General features: G+C 36.4%; 1 protein-coding gene across 1 annotated transcript; it reads left to right on the top strand.

The window, feature by feature from the left end:
• Positions 1-351: 351 nt before the first annotated feature.
• Positions 352-22,295, top strand: LOC110466590 (FMRF-amide neuropeptides-like). Its single transcript, XM_021523180.1, has 3 exons — positions 352-459; positions 11,513-11,669; positions 20,388-22,295. The coding sequence occupies exons 2-3, from the start codon at positions 11,537-11,539 to the stop codon at positions 21,869-21,871; spliced, it is 1,617 nt and encodes a 538-aa protein (XP_021378855.1). The 5' UTR covers positions 352-459; positions 11,513-11,536; the 3' UTR covers positions 21,872-22,295.
• The last annotated feature ends 468 nt before the right edge of the window (positions 22,296-22,763 follow it).

Below are 22,763 nucleotides of genomic sequence, written 5' to 3'. Positions count from 1 at the left end.
AATTTCTTATCAGTCTTGGCAGCCGTAACGCCGGTCAATTCTGTCGGCCTCGCGTGAGAACGTGCATCATCAAGACAAACCCAATACTCAGTCATCTTTTACAATTGTCGAAAACAAATGAACACCGGTAACTAAATACGCTACATTGGGAGGCCAATAATTTAGTGTAAACTCCCCAGGACTCAGGGGGTGTCGCGGCTCCTGTGGTTACGTAGAACTTGCGTGCGTAACCATTTGTCGAACGGTCCATCGATCGAACGGCAACTGAAATGTGGGAGGTGGAAGGCAGCCAATAGGATCAGCGTCATAGCACCACGTGACTTTGTTCTATTTAAACTCATCAATAGCTACATTTGACTAAGATTGCAACACTGGATCGTACACTTTTTGGAGAAAAGTTTTCACTTGAAAAGTTGACATTATACCGTTGCGCATCGACAGAGAGTTACATCGAAGCAGGTTGGTGACTATTGTTTCTTTATCTCCATTTTATACCATAGGACCAAAGTATCTAACATTGAGAATTACTGTCCAGGTAAGTACGTTTACAGACATTGCTAGTCTAATGCAATTCGAAGTATTCTGTTTTGGTGTATAAGAAAATATTTTTTAAGCCATGCCATGCTCTAGAAATTCTGCAGCTTATTTTACATAAAGACCTGTCCGTTTACTATTCGGAACTATGTCGGATTTATTGATAACTTTATTAAGTTCAACGACGGAATCAAATTTCTGAAAAAATCTGCTTGATAATAGTGACACAATTTCCAAAAGTAAACTGCATTAAACATTGACTTTGTAGAATACAAACATCGATGCAACAATACATTTTTTCAAATTAAAATGCACGTATAAATGTTTTGCTTCTATACAAATGTTTGGGTTATCAAAATGAATAAACAGATATGCTTAAAAACAGACATATATAAAGGTATTCATAGACAATAAATTCGCAGGTTGTCGTTGTATGTTTAAATAAGTAAAACCATTACCGTTAAGTCTCGAAACCTATCAATATCACCTAAACTTGAGTGCAGATACCGTACACACCAATTAACCAAATGTCTTCCGCCCCTGTGCAATGCTTCCGCTACTTTTAGAACTGAACGGTTTGATTGAGACGTGTCCTACAATTAGAGTCGTTTGTTTAGGACCGTGCTGGCTCTACTGAGGGATGAGAGTTGGGCCAATAACTTACCTATGGCATGTTAATTCCTCCAGATAGTCACCATAATTCCTATACTAACGCTGATATGAACATTTCAGAATGTTAGATCTGAAGAATGATTTTTTTTCCCGAAAACACTAATAACTTCCGCACCAGTGAAAAGCATACCGTGGTATTGCGCATTCTTTAACAGTAGTCAAACATTGTGTATTCTCAGAATAGAAACGATGGGTGTTTTTACTCATAGTTACAAATACTATTTTGTAATGGTACTTTAATTACAGTACAGTAGAAACATTACCTGTGTTCGTTCTAGGAATGCACCTGACCGGCATATGACAATATTAATTATGACATTGAATGGTCTTGACATGTAATGATTATTTTTGGCATACCGCATCTATAACCAAATTACATAGATGTTACATGTGTGTTCGTTAATCTTTCCCGGTACAAAGTATTAGACTTTACTGGTTGATTTTTAAGTGCCGAGGTTTGCCGTAACCTTGATAGCCACACAGTAATGTCAATTGGGTAGTAGCGCGGTTTGCCGTAACATTGATAGCCACACAGTAATGTTAATTGGGTAGTAGCGCGGTTTGCCTTAACCTTGATAGCCACAGTAATGGCAATTGGGTAGTAGAGCGGCTCATCATCTACACACTTTATACTTTATTTATTTAAAATCAACCAGTACTTCTGTATTTTTTAAACCATATAATCAACAGGTCTCGCGCACGTCCACTTCTGTTTCAATAGTAGTTTAGACTTATTTGGATCCTCGCCTTTCCCCCTTAAACATCACCACTGAGTCATAGAAGGACCACACAGCCGATGGTGCAGTGTGATACGTTTTTTGGCAAAATATATTTATTACCACATTTTATCGGAGGGGACACACTGTCTTTAAAACTTCCGCAATCGGCTACACAAAACAAAGTGTAGAGAGTGGTCAACACACCTGTTATTCTAATTAATTACTAATACATTTTACCCCATTGAACAGAATAAATTTTACAGATGTATAATAAAATATGCATATTTTTAGGAAACCGCGTCTCTAGTTTTGTCTAAATGCGATGTCATGGTGATAATGTTAGTTCTAGGCAGATAAGTGTCATTGACGTGGTCTTTAATACGGTAGACTATGACAATGTTACAATGTCGTTCTTGGTAGGAATGTATAAATCAGGAACAAAACATGTAACTTTATGTCTGAATTAACCTTACTATTCATAGTTACTTTTAGATTTTCCCAATGACATGCAAATCAAAAGCACTGAAAACTCCGTAGACAGAGTTTCCAATCACGGTCCAATACGGTGTTCGCTCTAATCACGGCCCAATACGTACGGTGTTCGCTCTAATCACGGTCCAATACGGTGTTCGCTCTAATCACGGCCCAATACGGTGTTCGCTTTGATTCACGGAGATGACATTGTGTTTCCTTCCAGCCCGATGTTGAAATTTCATTACGAATATCGTCATATAACAGGCTAATCTGGCAGGAATGGATTATTCAATGTTATAAATACATCAATGTTCCTTAATATACCTTCTCTACGGCGACTTCATTAAGGAATCTACCTATATGCATGCCCGCGCTGACGACCCATATACCCGGAACAACCTCTGTCATCATAAAGAGAATTACTCAGTTCTCGTGTAACATCGCCCGACCTCGTCCCCATGGGATTCGGGCACAATATTATTCGATATGCTATATATTGGTTGTAAATATATTAATACTTGTATTAATAGACATGAATGAGTAATGAATATGTGGGTTGTAAGTACCCCAGATTACCTTATCATAACTATATATGGTAATTCAATATTTATCGTAACGCTAAAAGTCAAACACGGGGCATTGGATCGCACTAGTCTCGTTCAACAAGACGCTTGATCACTTTGTAATTAATTCTCTATTCGACGTAGCTTGCACAGACAAGAGTCGGGTTGAACGAGACTAGGGATCGCATAGGGACGGTGGGACGAACTGACCGTCCAATTATTAAATCAAATGTCAAGGTGGTAATCACTGCATATATGATAACCTATAATACAATATATGGTATAGCTATGCCTTTGGGACAGTCGTGTAGGTGCATACGGGCCATTTAAAATTAAAATAATTGATTATTTAATCGAATATATTAACCTGATGATCAGGATTCTGGTATATACAATGTCGGTGTAGTGGTCAGCGTATTAATCATAAGAGGTTATTCTATTTTGTTTTTAGAATATGTTGTTTATGTAACCTTCACCAGTTTTGACTTAAGTATAGACCTGTGAGAGGTCAATCATATTGAAGTTGTATTTAGATAGATAAAAACTATTTACATAAGTAACATCTCAGATATATAGCAATATGAATACGATTGGAAAGTAAACACCAGCAAGTCGTTAGCGAATGAATATGTTCGTGGAGAGTAATTAGTCTCTGCACCACAATTAATACTCGTCTTACTATTTCTCGTCAAATCCATAAAAGTGTCACTAAGGCAGCGTGAACATGAAACTTGTTAATGCATCTATATACCTAATATCACATCATTCCCTAACGTTACCGTCTATCATCATCATACGACATTCTGTCAGTAATATCACATCACCCTTAACGTGACTGTGTATCGTTCTCGTACGACGTTCTGTCAGATAATATCTCACCAATCCCTAACGCTACTGTATATCGCCTGCATACGATGTTCCGTCAGAAAATATCTCACCAATCCCTAACGCTACTGTATATCGCCCGAATACGACGTTCTGTCAGAAATACCATACCTTTCCCTAACGCTAATGTATTTCGTCTGCATACGACGTTCTGTCAGAAAATATCTTACCAATCCCTAACGCTACTACTGTATATCGCCCGCATACGAAGATCTGTCAGAAAATATCTCACCAATCCCTAACGCTAATGTATATCGCCCGCATACGACGTTCTGTCAGAAACACCATACCTTTCCCTTACGCTAATGTATTTCGCCTGGATACGACGTTCTGTCAGAAATACAACACCATTCCCTAACTTTAGCGTCTATTATCATTATACGACTTTTTCCATAACTTTGAGATCGTGTTCAATTCTCAAACAATTAGGGCTTTATTTCCTCAATGTATAATATTTTTTTCATTATTTATTTAGCATGAATACTGCTTAAATATCAGAAAGAAATCTATGAACTCTTGATGGTGATATTTACATTTAATCAGATTTTAAGATTTAAAACCTATTTTCACAGTAGTTCCGGTTCCAGATAGATTGTCTCACTATTACATATATATTATATATGGTTTGTCACCTAGTATGGCGTTAAAAGAAGTTGAAGAATTTTTATCTACATATTTGAATCTTCAAAACAAATCAATGGCGCTTCTATTGTCGATGAGAAATAAATCATTCAAATGTTTTTCACATACATGAAAATGTATGCATGCTGCTGGGAATATCCTACGGATATTAATATATATATCAAAAAAAGAAAACGGAAAATAATTTTCAACGCCTTCACTATTCGACATTATATCGAAACGGATTCCTTACGCCAACATTCCATTTATATGTAGACATAGATTCACATAAGTAAGATTGGAGAACGTTATGGCGATTTATATTGAAGTGTATATAAAGTAAGCGTATGATTTCTGTACGAGTGCCGTGACAGCAATGGTCTCTGTCTACAGACGCGACGATTGCTAGTTTAGTGAGTATAAAGTGGCCGTATGATTTCTGTACGAGTGACGGGACAGCAATGGTCTCTGTCTATAGATATAGAGTATTTACGAGGGTGTAACAGACAGTTATGCAACATTTTACAACCCCCATGTGCCCAACACGTAATAACACAACTTCATCATAACAGCGGCTTCAAACGGCAGACCAAAACCCTAACAGTTGACGAGCCAATTTCCCTATTTGATAAAGTAGCAATTTCAAAACGATAAAATAAATAAATATTGTTCTTGTCGTCATTTCTAGAAGAAGAAAGAATCATCGCCCCACAGAAAAATCAATTGTTCACATTAAGTTGAGGACAGCCCCATCCGTTAGACCTATAATTAAAGGCATTCAAGTAGGAGAGATATCAAGTTTATTATGTTACCGCTGCATTTAATTCTAGTAAATATGAAAACCCATTTTCTATCATCGCATGTGTCATTAGCGTTTTGATCTTAATGCTATTGAACCGTATACATGATTTGAGGTTATACTGCATGCAACTCCCATGGAAGCATGTAGGAGCGCGGCCAAAACGAGATATCAGTACGCCTGCGCTGTGATAGCGAATGAACTTCGATAGTCTACTAAATTGCTCAGCAAAAAAACTATATTCTTAACGATATTAAACGGACTATTTCCTGGATAAACAGAAATGCGAACTCACTAATGTGTTCTTTTATACTTTCAACATATAAAATATATTTTAATGCTGTTTTGAAACTAGATCCATTGTACATCGATGACTGTAAAGCAATCTCACGACGGAGAAAGATACCAAAGAAAACAGTCAAAAAGATTTGTTTTGTTAAAATCAATCATTTCTTAAAAATCCAATCTTTTGAAACAAACGATAACCGAAGCTACGAACAAAATAGTAAAAGAAACTATGGCAAAAGTGCAAAGAGTAAAATACCAAATGTTCCGAAAAGGTAAGCATCTTCTGCTTTATCGACGACACCCGACGGGTTAACATAGATCAAATCGGAAAAAATGTTATGTCCTCAAAGTTTGAACTAGGGTAGTGACGAGCATTATCAAACACTCATATTGTAGAAGGAAAATAGAATATATCACAATATTAACAAATGAGATCATGGTGGCGACCACTAAACATGACCATTACCAGTGTATCGAATACTTTGGTCTTAACAGGAGTTTGAAAAAACCTAAAATATGGTATCATGTACACGGCACAACTCTGTACATATTAAGAGATAATAACCCACCCTATATTGGACACAGTCTATGATCATCCTGTGTTGTTTACGATGCAGGTACACACACCTATATTAATGTACGGATAGTATAATCGACTTGTAAACAATTGTCTAGGAAACATCAAACATAGTTAACTGATATTAATGTATGCCGTAGTTTGGATGCAAATGACTGCCGCTCATTCTTCTCGAATATTTCTAGCATGTCTGCCTAACAACTCGATAACCACACGTTAATATCGCGCAGGACCGTTCACGTCCATATCCATTAAGGCTCGGTTAGGTGTAACAAAGAATTGCAAATGTCCAATTAATCCTTTAATAATGGAATATTTATTAAGAAAAAGTGACCTTGGAACTGTTATCATTTACAGTACAATGTCATCCACTAACAGACCAAATACAGCTCGTATTGTACCAGAGGTATAGTAAAGGGTAGGGATGTAATTAGAAAGAACTACTTTGTTTCTTGCCACGAGTAGTTGTACGGAATATGTGGCTGTTTTTCCAAGATGATTTGTTGCTCCAGTTTGACGTCAATTCGCCAGTTATGACCGTTTGAGTACCCTACTAGTATCAATTGCGATTGGAGGATATTATACTGCATTCAATGTTTTTCAAACGGATATTGATAACTGTTCGGTCGGTTTGAATTCTCTGGGTGTGATTTAAGTCTTGTAATATCTCCAACCCTACTTAAACAGAGATTGCTAAAGGAGCCAGCTTAATAATTCACAAATATTATTAACAAAATCTGAAGATCCGGTTTGAAAAAGCGTACAATAAATTTAATTTCCATGTTCGACAGTAACATTTCATAGCAAAACGAAAAGTGTTAGATAATAGATTCATGATTAAATATTCTACAAAGATGTACATTGTATTCCGCGTCAGTTAATGAAATTACTGTTTTAGCCGTATGCGAGTTCGGTTTAGCGCAGTTCTACATGCGTGAAAAAATAAAATTAGCAATAAAGACGTTTTGAATGGAACACCGTAGCATCTGTGATATGTGAGAATTAAATAATCTAAGTTGTTAGTTTCAACCTATTACGTCCCAGACCTCAGAATGATGATGCCACTACTGTTGTAATAGGTAAATGTGAGTAAAGGTGACTGAAAGCGTATGGCATTTAAACTCGAATAATACTACCGCTGTCGCCCCCAGGGAGGTTGTAATTTATTGTTTGGCGACTTATCAGCTATCCTAACATTTCCTAGTATCAATCTTTTCCGATTTCTCCTTCCTAGACAAAAACAACCTGATACATTGTGTTTGGATGGGGGGTGCTATAAACAAATGATTATAGAGTTCTAAAATAAAATAAATTCTCCTTGTATAAACGGTTTTTTCTCACACTTAGTTGAAGGGTCAATCATCAATGGTCCAAAGCAGGGTTTCTTTATTGAAGAGCTCCTACGCATAGGCAGTCCCGCGAGAACAGTTACGAGGGCACGAGAGTTTTATTGTTTATATCAAATAGCCAAAGTATAAATTGGAGTTCCGTCACCATGACCTTTGGTAGACTGTAGAAAGTTAGACTGAGCTAAGACAATGAAATGTCAGCTTCTTGTTTCTATTGAATTACAAACTCCGATCACAAATCAGAAAACCTTTCGCATAAAAAAAATATACGAAAGCCGATATTTTAAAGAAACATACGCGTCACGTTCTCAGACAACATTTGTCAATATCCCAGTCTATTTCAGTAGGGATGAAATAATAGTTTCTATATAGTCATGCTGGTATATTGAGTATCGTAAGAAATTAAATATGTAATTTTACATTAATGCTTCTTTCGTTGATGTGATACTCTTTATTGTGTGATGTGTGCGAGGCTTTATTGCTTGTTGATGTTTCTTTCTAAGAAAACAAAACAAATAACAGAATCAGACTATTAACTCAGCCTGGTATTTATCGCTGGTGGTGTTTTTAGTCGAGTAAACTTCAGTAGTCGGACTTATATACACAGCGTGTATAGCGTTTGATATTAAACACATGTAGCTTAACAATGCTAGCAGTAAAATCGTGATAGTGTTCCACTACAGAAGGGCCACAACAATAGAGTGATTAGGAGTGCTGTGGAGAACATCGATTAGCAGCCATTTGTATTTCTGTGTCTCTTCATTATGGTGTACGACTATCATCTGTTGGCTATCCGATTAGTCCAATTAGGGAGGTCCGCAGAGTGTCGGATATCGACCGAGAGGTCAGAAGATCATTGCCGTCTTAGTGATGTCCGGAAGTTGACATTCTTATAAATGACCGCAATATGTTAAGGTGGCAAAATGCATACATAATGTTGACAAGGTTTATGAAATCAACACCGGAAATAACGAACTCGTAGCCTAGGGCCAAAGTCATGTAACTGCGGAATAAAGTTGGCATCTGGTCGGTTACGCTTTTAAATTAATTTATCACTTTCTTATGATATTCAATTTCTACCCAATTAACTATTTAATTTACAAAGGAAAGCGCACGGCCTTTTATCCGTATAATCAAAGGACCTTGGTAAACTGCTACTATCTAAGCTATAAAATCACGTAATACATACTAGGAAAACCGTATTGTATCTTTTACACTATGTATATAATATACAAATATTTATCCTTTAAATAAAGAGGGAAGTGTCGGATACAAGTTTTTTGAGACTGACCACTATACAGGAGTGAGAGATTGCACTCATACCCAGTCAATATTTATTCATATTTGTTACTTGGCTTTATGTTTGAAATATGTGAAGCGCGAGTTGTAATAAAAATCAGACCAACATACGTTGTCCGTGATAGTTATAGAAACTAGACTTGACAAGGTTTACGCAAGAGTTATAACCATTGTGCTTCGTTGAAGTTGAGTTCTGTTCTCTATTTTCTAGAATCTTACAGATAGTTGGTTCAATATTTTACCTTATTTAGCTTTTGTAATTAACAGTTGTTGTGCTTGCATTGATCTGTATTTGCAGGAAGAAGAAAAACACAGAAAAAAAACAATACAATAGCATAATCATAATTGTCGTTCACGAGCTTGCTCGAGCAGTTCCTATTTGAACATTTAAACCCATGGGCAGGTTTGCATCGACGTCAGAATGTTGCTATTGTTGTTCAGACTTAACAGATTTCATTTCCTCAGAAACCAAATATGTATTGTAATCTCTACACATATCACATATAAAGAGACGTTTATGGAATTAAAAACACGTTCAACTGTCCTACGTATTATAGTTATTAATAGAGACACGTGGATTGGTGGACGAAAGCACTAATCACTTCAGAAAGCCACTAAAATGTTATCAAGATTAATAAACGTGTTTAAATTATTTCTTTAAGATTTGAAATTGACATAGAATGTCAGTTGTCATGGTGACGAGATCATTGGTCGTCATATTTCCTATGGTTACAGCTAGGGAGAGACAATTTCAGCCAGGCACTAACAAGGAAATGAAGAAATCAAATGTGACGGGTTATTAATGCTTTAAAGATTACGTCATCATCATTGTCACCAGGAAATTTCAAAGCTGCATTTGTACATATAAAGGTTTTTTAAACAAATAGAGATAATCCTTCATTCTAGATTAAATATAAAATATCAGGCCAATAATTATAGATATGAGCTGGTTATCATCAGTTTTGTATTTGTTTATCAGTAATAGCTTATGTTCGTATGATTAATATTAAATATAACAAACACCAGCTAACAGTGACTAGCCCAACATCGTAATGTATTCATAAGTGTGAGTGAACAGTATTCTTTAATGCTTCAAATTATAACAGAAAAGCTTAATTTATATAACATAGAACATAATAGTCCTGAATGCGAGTCGCGTATTTTACAGCAAGAAACTAAAAATGCGTGTTGTGAATAATTAATATATAGTGTCGCACGTATCTTTTTATCTATTTTGAGTATTTTCTTTCCTTTTTTCATACGTTTGAGTCACCGAGCGTATTTCATTCATGGTCAAAAAATATAACCTAGGGTTTACAAATGCATAAAGAATTGTTTATATTTACCATTATTGAATGGACAAAGTGTAAGCTTTAGAATTTTAGTTAAAGCCGTAATTGTTTGTGCATTAATTTGAATGTATGAGTACAATTTACATAACATCATACTACAGTTATATTGTGAAACGCAAAATAGTCCATCTTGGCGACAGCATCATTTAAAACAGATACAAAAAAGCATGAACACCAAATGAAAAGGTACAATTTCATACCTACAACAGCAGAGATAAGTTCAAGCTTACCTATCCAATCACGAACATATGAGACCTTCAATATTACGCCTACAATACAAAAGGACAATTCGTGGTGGTACCATTGTCCTGATAGTGTTTACGTATCTCACGGAAAACAGAAGGGCCCGTTACATTAATTTGCATACCGGTAATTACAAACCACAATTAGACATTGATTTCACAGCACGACTTAGATAACACTAGGAGGTGCCGATTGCACCGTCCAATCCCGCCACCAATACGAGATCCACCTTACGTTGTTTTGCAGTCCTTTATTCAATAAATCTATTGAAAATCATAATAGGGCCGTAGCCACTGTCAAGTCATATCATTCAACAGTTATAAACGAGCTCGTCAACCTAAGATTTCCATGGAAAAATGTGCCTAACAAATCGCATTAGAGAAAGTGTATTTCGCAATATAGTTGATTCAAGCAAACGGGGATGTCCAAATGGAAAGCGTTTTATGTTTCGGATGGAAATCTTAATTAATTTTGTCATAAATGCACTAAGCGTCAAAACAGAAGAATGACGCATTTCAAAAATAATGTAATTCTCTTGTGGTCCATAGATTTTCGTTCATTTTCTTCACTGCTTCGTTACACAACGGGATAATGTTATACGTGTAACGTTTCTTTGGGTTTGCATAGTTTCATCAAATGCAACGTCATGACGTTTGTACTTTCATCACATTTGTATCATATTATGGAATGCCTTCTCACTCTAGGGTTCTTTATCTTTCAAGGATTCTTTTCAAATAAACTCAATGTAATTTTATGCTTTGTTTTAGTAAAATCCTAGTCAATTCACCTCCAACTAAAACAGGTAAAAATCCTTTGTTTAAAACAGAAAGAACTCGGAGTAACTGTAGGTTGAAATGTATTTATTTATTTTAAACATACAGCTGGTGCACGTGTGAACAATATGTGTTACAACAGTTATGAACAGTAATTATTGAGGTCAACATCAGTGGTAAATACACAAAAAATGATATTTCTTTTGGCCCCAAAAATTCGTTCGTGGTTGATAAACATCCTATTAGGCTCAATCCATGTTTATAGTTAATACTAGTTCATCAGTCTGATGAATGAAGTGTTCCAATATGTTGAAATGTATCGAACTTTCTAAATAAACTAAGTACTATGTCATCGTCCTTACAGAATCACCAGATTTGACGACAAGTGATGAGGACGCTGAGTTATGTGGGATTGCTAGCGGCGGTCCTGTCGATGTATGGCGGGGTTCTAGGAGACTACCTTACAGATTGGTGCCTCGACAATCAGCCAGAATGTAACGGAATTATAGCTGCAGCCACAGGTAGGTTTTTACAACGGATATAGAGCATATAGGTACTCACCGGGACTGAGATCAGTGATCAGTGTACCATAGATCTGTTCCGGTTCAAACACGTTTATGTACAAGCCTTCTGATCGGACGAAGTGACATCGATGTCGACATTTTTCTCAGGCTCGATGTGTACCTTTGCCTAGTGGTGTAGGACTGACACATCCTATGAATGCTATGCTTATAGGATATAATTTCTTCCATTACGGATAGATTTATTTGTAAAGGATAGCGATGCACTTTTCCTAAAATGGTGACTAGATTCACGCGCTGAACCTCGAACGGTCATCATGCATTTTCATGATGACGCCATATTAACGTTAGGCGGTTTGGCATAGAGTACATTATTGCACTAGAGATCTTTTAATTTTGAAAAGGAGTGGTTGAAAGATAATCTTTCCCTAGTTTTGTTGTTAAACAGAAGAAAAACATAAGCCTAATTACAAACGAAGCTGGAAGAGTACAACAGGTTTAAAATGCATAGGTAGCATTATGTGAGTCCTTGAACTTGATTGGCCATAACAAATGACCGTGTGAGTAACCCCTAGTGTCTAATCTCGCTATTTTTATTCTCAGCGTTTGATCTCCCTAACAAATCTGGTCTAATAATTTGCATTGGATCACAATCTAAAGATGAAATTTCCATTAACAATTACCTTGGGCTCCCTACAATCCGAAGGAATGTGCTTTAATATAAGCATACACATTTAGAAAATCTGTTTTTCTTTCTAATCTTATTTAAGACAAAAAAAGCATTTCATGTTTTTGGTATGATAAAGGGGATTGCCTCAAATATATACATTGTAAATAAAAACAGTAGCAAAACAACCAGTGGAAATTCTATCATAGCAATATTGGAAAGTGTGTATCTTAAAGTTGAGAAATGTATCATAAGTACAATGTATAAATAGAAAACTGTAATTTACATATAAATATAAAGGAAATCTGTAAGCACACCCAAATAATCAGTTATATACTGAAGACTAGCGATATTTTTTGGTAAGATACAAAAAGTCTTCAACGAGGTTTTAGCAGAATAAATCATGTACAATTTAAACTATTTACGGGTGTTTTTATCCGTCCCGTTTGCGAACATCTCTGACTGTCTGTCATTGGAGCAGATGTTTTGTGATACCACAATCATCTTTTATAATAGCCTCTGTACTACACTCTGTTAGGCAGTCTCGTTTCGAGAGCCCTTAAAAGACATTTATACACAGGGTTGGTCATAAAGTTGTCGTAACCCTAACGGACAGTTGAAATAAAGTATAATAAACGATGACTACAAAAGACCAATATCATTACTTTTTGAAATTGCAAATTTTATATCTGTGAACGTTATTTCGCGGCTGACCGTAGGCCCATGTGATGCTAGGAGAGCCGACTTGGGCCTCGCCGGCCTCAGCACTATACATCATAGATAAAGAGACATTTCAATTCCATGTTTTCACAAACATTGGAATCAAAGTCAATAGATGGTGTGCTTTATGACTTCATTGCTATCACTGTGTAGGCGCTGGAGTAACAACAGCGCAATTCGCGGGCATATCAACCTCCAAATGTCACCCCAGACAACGGGAGGTCAAACCAACAATAGTTATCGAGGATAAAACCTGGGCTTAACTCGTTCATAGCTCTCAGCGTGTGCGACAACAATAGTATTTTGCAGTGTAATTTTCAATATAATTGATAATAGGCGACGTGTAGGCTTAAAACACACACAAATCCTTGTACGAAAACGATTACAATCTAAAAACACACAAATTCGTTTACAAAAATGATTACAATCATAAACGATTACAATCTTAAAACACACGCAAATCCTTGTACAAATACGATTACAATTTAAAAGGTGTTTTATATCGTTTGACATTTGTATACAACTTGCAGCAGTTTTTGTTCCCTATTGTATACATGTATATACTCTATTCTGCCTGGATCTCTAATTTACATATACTGAATTATCGGTCTGATGTCCTAAGGTATATATATATATATTGTATTCTGTCTGGTTCCCTAGAGTATACTAGATATACTGTATTCTGACTAATCCTAAGGGTATCGAGACTGTAAAATGGCCGACTCTCTGGGGTTTAGATACTGTATTCTATCTTGTTCATAGTTCAAAACTGTATTTTGACTGGATTAGAACGATCATCTCCCAGCTTAGTTCTAGGAACACGAACCTTCCGTTGATTAAACATCGTTGCCCGTGTCATCGGCTGGCCAACGTCTAGTTTCACTGACCGCATCGATTGCTATTTTGTTCTTCTTGAGTTGTACACGCCTTTAACCTATCTCCATAGCTACGGCCAGTAAAAGGTCAAGATATACATTTCGTCGAATAATTTGATTTAAAGATTAACATTGGATTGTATGGTAATGTCGGAACCCTTTTTGTCTTCTTCGTTGAAATATCATCTTTATTTTTTCTTATGGTTCAAAAAATAATAATTAGCTTTGAGTATTTCTTAGGTTCTTATATTGTTCTAAATCTATTGTAATAAACCCGATGACATGTCAATTTGGATACATTTAGTTCACCCTCTATAGGCCCACATCATCAGGCGTGTTATCTGTCACTAAACTCCAAAGCCTAGTAACTCCGCGGTGACTCCATTCGACGGCTGACAGGAGAGCGCCGAAGAGGGAGATAATCATACAGTACGTGCGTTATCGCCGCTAGCATGCATCATATTGATATTGGGTGTTTTTTATTTATAATTTTGGCCTTAGCCGACAACACTATGCATTGGTTTTCTTAATCATCTCTTCATGCGATGGCATATGGTGTAACTGTAAAGACAGAACTGTGTCCTGCTTCTCTACAGATTTTACCTTTAAATGACCTCGTGCAAGCGATCGTTTGTACTAAAACTTCTGTTTTCCTTTAAATGCATGTTCATTTCACATTCAATGAAAACAGGTAGTTTGTTTTTTGTTGTAAGCGATACATTACATTAATGTATTTCCCATCCGATCATCACTGTCAACTAGTGTATCAAACAGGTCTCAATAGCTTCCCCTACTGGTTACGTTATTATGACCCAATAAAGCAAGCCATGATTCCTGATTGACAGCAGAGGATTTATGTAAATAGATCCTCTAGTAAACATTATGATGTTGTTCAGTTTAAGTGCTAACGTAATGAAGTAAATAATATGCACAATCATGTTCGACTAAGATTATATATAAAAGAAGCATCCATGACCTCAATTACTGACTGATATTCATCTTTAGAGACAAAAACTCATATTTGGAGACTAATTAAAAGACTTGCGATGCCTTCAAGCTTGTAATAATCGTTTCCTACTCTTCATGATTTTGAGTCGAGCGAAATTGTTATAACCGATAACGGTACAGTAAATATTTTAAATAAACGTGTTTTCGTTCTCTTTCCTATATTATTGGTAATGTTATTGATGATACCTCCATAGATTAACCTATGGTTCAGAGCAAGGCCGACGTCGTTCTACGTTCCTTATTTGTTTACGCTTCAGAATATATTATGTTTAAAATTTTAAAATTATGTAAAAACATACAGAATCAAACCCGTTTAGTAACAGTTGTTCTTGTCATCCACTGGCGTTAAATATGGTCTCTCTTACTTAGCATATATCTTCAAACTTGGAAACTTGCAAATCAAAACCTTAAAAGTGTGACAGCCATTCTCCGTGGAATTCTTTCTTTAATAACTCTATTTACTATATCATTTTAGAAAATGTTCTTACCGTTCCGTGGCCGTTAAGCAGCTAACCGACTCACTAAAATTTACGATCATCAGCCTCAATGAATTTACGGACATAAGACACTATACCAAACCCAACAAGAAAGACACATGTTTAATGTCGTATGTAATGTCTTGACATTTGTTAAAAGGACTTATAATCAATTTGAAAGCATATTCAATACCTGCTGACCAATCAAGATGGTTTACAAACATCCTCTCTGACTGACACCAGCAAGTGTTTATTTAAAATTTTCATTCTTAAAGCAGGGATTCCAAAAGCTTCTAATCTTTAACGATAATGAAATAGCTGACGTTTTCATTCCGCTTTAAGATTCTTTGATGGCGAACCGTTTCTTTCGTGCATTTTCTTTTCCTCTCGTGAAAAAGAATCTGTTCTTAATTTAGATATAGATTCCTTCAGTAAAAGGGCACACTAATGGTTAGATGATTTTAAACAAAATAAATGTTCGATATTTTTTAATTCAACGGAATTAGCCGGAGATAATGGTGTGTTGTTCCAGTTTTGGAAGGGGACGGGGTTAATATTGTTGATACATTCACTTCAGTAATATAGAAAATAAAGTTAAAAGCATATGCTTAAATAAGAATTTTGTTAGAAATACATGTAAATGACATTGTTTTCATTTTATCTATTACTAAATACTATGGGTAATTATGGGACGAATGTTCAATGAAAGAGAGTAATATGTTTGAAAAATGCCATCGAGAAACTGCTGGACTTATCACTGGTAATTCTTCTCAATATTTGCAAATCGAGAACAACCTCTCGGTGATGCCTCATACCAGGAAGTGTAGTTTAATATATAGACATACTTATGAAAATAAACATGACTAACCGTCCTACTTACTAGATCATATTTACGATATCAACAAGTATCATGTTTTGGTAGAGGTGTCGTAAGACTTTCATCGGTAGTCACGTGGTATACATATATACGGCATTCGTTCTGAATGTACGCACAACCATTTACTTCCTTTTACCTAAATCGATCCTGAAAATTTGAGATGAAGATAATCATCATAAAGAAAATTGTTTTCTAGATGCCAATATCTAAATCATATTCCCTGTAGGACGCATCAAGTAATAGATCGACGCTGGGCAAGCTGGGGCATCTATGAATGATATAACGTTGTTTGGAGAACTCTTTAGTCCGGAGTTCCTAGAATCGTAGCTTGGTAGACACACAGCCAGATTATTGTTTGTGTCTAGACTCAAAACTGCAAAAGACTTTGATTCTAAAGAGTTCTGTCGCGTGCATGTTGTGATTCGGACTGTGGTTTGGGAGGGAATTTTATGATTTCATTAATTTGCCATTTAGAAAATGGCCTCTGTCTCATTTAATGGCTAGGTTTGAGTAGGAGCTTCATACTTATCTAAGATATGAACTTTAGCGACATAGTCAATATGGGATAGGGTATATAACTAAACACTCACATACGAGCCGGTAGTATTCTAGACCAACCTGATTTTATCTATCAAAACGTTTTATTCGATTTAGATTGTTGGGTATACAATCTGAGTTTGACATGAAAAATGTAGTTTATATTCCTTTCTTGGCATCTTTTATTAATATTTCGGTAAAATATCACTACTGAGACTTTTTAAATCAAACTAGTCAGGCGAAAATTCCTTTTCTCGTTTGATATTTAAAAAAACAACAGTTCAATTAGGTTCAGAGATTCATGTAAATGAAGATTAAGGACAACGTTTACATTCGCCATCATGGTTTCATTGAGATTTATCCGTCTTTCCAAAGCGACATGAATTACCGTTTTTGATCGTACTCATTAGTGTGCCTCATGGTTTCGTTGTCACCTCCATCGGTTTTCACTCGTAGAACGTGAGATTACTGGAATTCGACCTAGGTTTACACGGCGGGTGTCTTTGATAAGGAAGAAGAAGCCTTCCCCTTAGGATCGTTTGATATACGACAATACAATAGATATGTTGTGCATACAAAATTGTTTTATATATTACTAATGTCAAAGAACAATTATTTCTATGACGTATTAGCCACCTGGTATCTCAATATTTAACATCAAATATATTTTCGTGCGTGTCTCAAAACATGACAGTGGCTGACGCTAGTCGGTTTACAGACCCATTATTGCGTATAACGCCATTAAAATCCGTGGCCACTTACGTTACTGCGATTTATGTTCCCGCTTTATAGTCTATGAATCCATGAAACTTATATTTTGCTGAATCCTTTTGACAATGGTAAACGATCTGTTGATATGATTAGAGATATCTGTTGTGTAGGAGATGGCCGTAAGTGGCCGTAGATAACCAGGCCTGACGTCTATATAACCTTTGGACACGTAAGGACAGGTTCAGCCCTGATTGGCTGCGACTGTTGGTCAGACCTCTGGGCCCCTGCCTCAACGTGAGAATACACTGTGGCGGCAACAGATCAGATAGCAAACTCGACATCGTCGATCTGGGTCTTGCTTACTGGTCCCAAGCTCTCAAGGACAATGTAAAATCTCTCATTTTTGAGAACAGTATGGCAAATGGCAATTTATTCCTCGTGTGTCTGCAATCCCGATGGACTTCACGTCTGCCATTTTGTAAATTGTTTGTGATTGGCTTCGCTCTCTCCGACAATGCCACAAACCTCATATAAATCAATCAAGGTTCTTTTGAATAAATTCAGCAATATGATGAATGGACTTGTGCTTAAAGACAAAGCGTATACTCCCACAGATGTCCACTAAGGATAAAATGTGTATCTCATTACAGCAACGGTCGCCTCACACGGTACCGCAGCACGGGCATATAAAGATATCAATTCTAGATATAATACATTTTTACGGTTACGATTTAAGCGATTTTCATTTTCTGAGGATTTGAATTCGCGACCTCAATAAACAACAACAGAACAAATGTCATATATCGAGGCTGCTATATTCTCAATCCTCATATATTTATATATGAATAATGAATCACATACTACGTCATATGGCAAATACAATACTACCCCATACAACCCGTGTAGGTACGGTGGGAGAATAGGACTGCTGTTTCCACTTAATGATCTTAAGAAGCTACTAGCTCGAGCCCCGAAAACAAACAAATTAACCCTACACGACAAGCTAAATATACACTATAATACGTAAAATGACAAACTCAAAAAAACAGCACACGTGACCCAATAAGCACGCAAAAGCGTGGGCAAATTCTGTACTTTCAATGATGGTCGTTTATTGGTATGTGTTATACTGCTGTGTGCCTTTTTATTTCACCACATTGCATCCGATTGTCTTACTGCTGCCTTATTTTTGGCATTCTGAATCTTATACCAAAATTTTAAAAGTGCTATCACATGTGTATGTCCTACATTCATCTTAGATACAAAATGGTAGATTTTGCTGGTGGATTTCTTAGACCCCGAGGTTTGATGTGACCTTGATAGACAGAGTGGTATCTTTTGGTTAATTCATCAATAACATATCATTTAGAGCATTTTTGTTTACTGTATATGTGTAAAAAAAAAAACGCGAGCGCATTGTATAAATCCTAATGTAAAAAAATATGTTAACATGCAAATCAAAACAATATATATTAATTTTTGACAAATTGAAATAGTTATAATTTCTATTTATATATCATCATTATTAGACCAATTGCAAATTAGCATTTTAAAAATAAGGCCAACCAGTGCTGATATTCATATATAAATAAAATAAAAATCCAATGCATGTATTTGACAAAATTAACTTATTCTGACATTGATATATAGAATCTAGTTTCATTGCGAATCTGGATATATTTCCTTTGTTGGTTGACAATACATACATATTACAAGTCTGGTAAATGTGTCGTGACAAACTCCTGTTAGTTTTGCTATTTCGAAAGGTAAGTATATCCTACATATATTCGTTACGCTTACTGGGTTTAGTTCGTTGCGTTCACTGGTGCTGACAACGAGAATGTTTTCCCCTATTGTGCTGCACCTTGTTGGCATGGGTCTAGGATTCACACAACTAAATCATTTCAATATGTTATAACTTAGCTTTGAGCTAATAACTTTAACATTTTAAGTTCAACACAAATGGCAACTGTCTTGATGCTTAGATACATACCTGACAAATGCTGCAAAGGGCATTTTGGTAGGTTTAAAGGCACATAAAGGCGTCACAGACTTAAGATGTTGACTGCACGCATTTTTCCAGCCAAACCGACGAAGCGGAACAAGAACACCCTCTGACTTTTAACCCCTTGATACATCTATTATCAGATGTTACAATCTACTTAAACTATACATTTTCTTCCATATTAAATACCTGTTAATTTAATTGAACACAAATCTGCCAGCAAGTACATATTTTATTTACACAGAGTGCCTGTATTTAACCGGAACGCACTTTAGGTAGGGATTAAGATAAAAGAACGCTTTCTGATTGGTTGATTTATATGTCGTTCAATGACGGTCTTAACGGAGAAATTGTACATTTATATTTATTTTTCATATCCAATAAAACGTTGTCTCATGTCACATTATGCGTGTCTCAACTAAGCAATGCAATAAATGCATATATTGAATAAAAGAAGATGACAATTGAATGTTTACATAATATTTATTTCGTGTTCTACACGATCAGGTTTGTTTTCCAGAAATAAGAGTGGTCGCGGACCATAAAAAACTTGTCGTATCTCGCGATCGATGTACTTTCACGTTGATAAGGATTTATATTTAGTACAATTTAAGAAGAAAAAGGGACAAATTTGTTTACAGGTCGCCACGAGAGGGAGAAAAAAACTGTTGATATATGCCATTAGAGACATAGGACTATGATACTGAACACAGATTCGTTTGGACGTTTTAGACAAACACTGAATCGATTTTATCGTACATAGACAGCCTTGATAACATTTGGCTGAAAAATAGTACCTGATTGACAAATGTTAAAATGTTGTGCTTTTTCTGTATTTCCAGGAACCGATGAGGATGCTAAAGAAAAAAGAACATTCCTCCGTTTCGGCCGTGCTCTCAGTGGCGATGCTTTCTTCAGATTCGGAAGAAATCCAGTCCAGTTTGAGGACAAACGTTTTCTTAGATTCGGAAGAAACGGCGGAAGTGAGGGAATTGATGAATTACTCAGGCATGCTCTGAACAAAGTTGAGAGCGTAGAGCGAGCCACGGGGTTGAAGTTGAGACGAAAGCGATCAGTCGAGCCAATACAGCCAGTGAAAAACGTAGACGAAATAGAAGAGGCAAGTAAACAATCGGCAGAGGCAAGCAAAGCAGATACAGACAAAAAGAAACGAGATGCTGATGATGCGGACGAAAACAAAGAAAAACGCTTCATGCGGTTTGGTCGTACCCCCGACGACGAGACTGGCGACGAAGACATGGCAAAACGGTTCATGCGCTTCGGTCGATTCATGCGTTTTGGTAAAAGCGGAGACGAGAAACGCTTCATGAGATTCGGCAAAAAGTCCGATACAGAAGGTGACGAGGACAAAGATAAGCGTTTCATGAGATTCGGTAAAAGATCCGACGATGAAATGGAAGCAGACAAAAGATTCATGAGATTCGGTAAGAAGTCTGACGATGAAATGGAAGCCGACAAACGATTCATGAGGTTTGGTAAGAGATCTGACGATGAAATCGGAGCCGACAAACGTTTCATGAGATTTGGTAAGAGATCTGACGATGAAATCGGAGCCGACAAACGTTTCATGAGGTTTGGTAAGAGATCGGACGATGAAGTCGGAGCCGACAAACGTTTCATGAGATTCGGAAAGCGATCTGACGATAAAATGGATGCCGACAAACGATTCATGAGATTCGGAAAGAGGTCTGACGATGAAATGGAAGCGGACAAACGGTTTATGAGGTTTGGACGTGCCGGACCTGAAGCTGATAAACGCTTTATGCGATTCGGTCGTGACGGTGCAGATGAGAAACGGTTTATGCGATTCGGAAAGAAATCTGATTCTGATAACGAAGCAGAAAAGCGATTTATGAGGTTCGGTCGCGATGGAGCTGATAAAAGGTTTATGAGATTTGGACGTGACGGCACTGACACGGAGGCCGACAAACGATTCATGCGATTCGGAAAAAAATCTGATGAAACAGACAGCGATATGGAGGAAAACAAAAGATTTATGAGATTCGGTCGCGACAACAACCAGGATAAACGGTTTATGCGTTTTGGCAGGAGTGGTGCTGACGACGAAAAGAGGCTCATGCAATATGGCAAATTTGACAAGCGTTTTATGCGATTTGGTAGGTCAGGACAAAATGAAGACAAACGTTTTATGCGTTTTGGCCGATCAGGTCAATTAGAAGATAAACGCTTCATGCGTTTTGGACGTTCTGGTGAGACAGAAGATAAACGCTTCATGCGTTTTGGACGTTCGGACAGTTCAGATGACAGTGAAGCAGCTAAACGATTTATGAGATTCGGAAGATAGATCTAACAATAAACATTAAGCAATAAGGTATCACTTCTATGCTTGTGAACCAGAATGATATCACGTGACAAGAAATGATGAGTTGATATTGATATGTTGTTATAATGCTGTAAATAAATTTATAATGTATATAAAGATTGTGAATGTTCTTTCCGGAAAGAACAAATATATTGATATTACTATACGATATGTTAACAGAATATTATTTTCATATGTATATTTAACTTTAAAAACTGCTCAGTATTCTTAGGGTTGGCGTAAAGGGGCCTGTTCTACAAAACTAATGGGTTTCTACGTATGATTTATATTGTGTTTCAGCATTTTGTTGTTTTGTTGTTTTGTTCCTAATGTTTAAAAGAAAAGAATGTACTATTGAATAAAATGGATCAGAACAAAGCCGAAATCAGCTAATTTTCTGTAAGGTATTTATCGCTATACCGAAAAGGATACAACGAGTAAAAACGTTCTAGAGCTGTACTTGGCGTCAACAATTCCTTCCTGTAATCGTCAAGTTCATTCTCCCTTCGCTTACATAAAATAAAAAAGTGAGACAGACAGAGTTCAGATCATGCAAAAAAGAATTCCATGCTGAAAATACTGGAATATTGCTTAACCTTTGTAGCCGCTTGGTAACCACTAACCAGATCAACGAACTGAAATAGGAATGGATGACGTATACTTTAGCGTTAATTTACTATACGTTTCCCTGACGTCATTGTCCCACCATTGACGTTGTTTTGGGCACCATTGGTTTCGTTATATTTTTTTTCTGGAACTGATTCGATCTTCACCAAAATGGATAAAATTGCGTTATCAATAGAAGATAAAATAAGACACATATTAAAAAGAACAAAAGGTGTGAAATAAATGCAACATCACACAAGCAAAATAT

Source organism: Mizuhopecten yessoensis, unplaced genomic scaffold (genome assembly GCF_002113885.1).
Source record: "Mizuhopecten yessoensis strain PY_sf001 unplaced genomic scaffold, ASM211388v2 scaffold1689, whole genome shotgun sequence".
Lineage (NCBI taxonomy): Eukaryota > Metazoa > Mollusca > Bivalvia > Pectinida > Pectinidae > Mizuhopecten > Mizuhopecten yessoensis.
Note: the sequence above shows the minus strand (reverse complement) of the source record. Positions and strands in the feature narration are given on the sequence as shown.

Coding starts and splice junctions, on each gene's coding strand:
- LOC110466590 (XM_021523180.1), top strand. CDS start 11,537: ATGAGGACGCTGAGTTATGTGGGATTGCTAGCGGCGGTCCTGTCGATG. Junction 11,670..20,387: donor AATTATAGCTGCAGCCACAG/GTAGGTTTTTAC, acceptor CTGTATTTCCAG/GAACCGATGAGGATGCTAAA.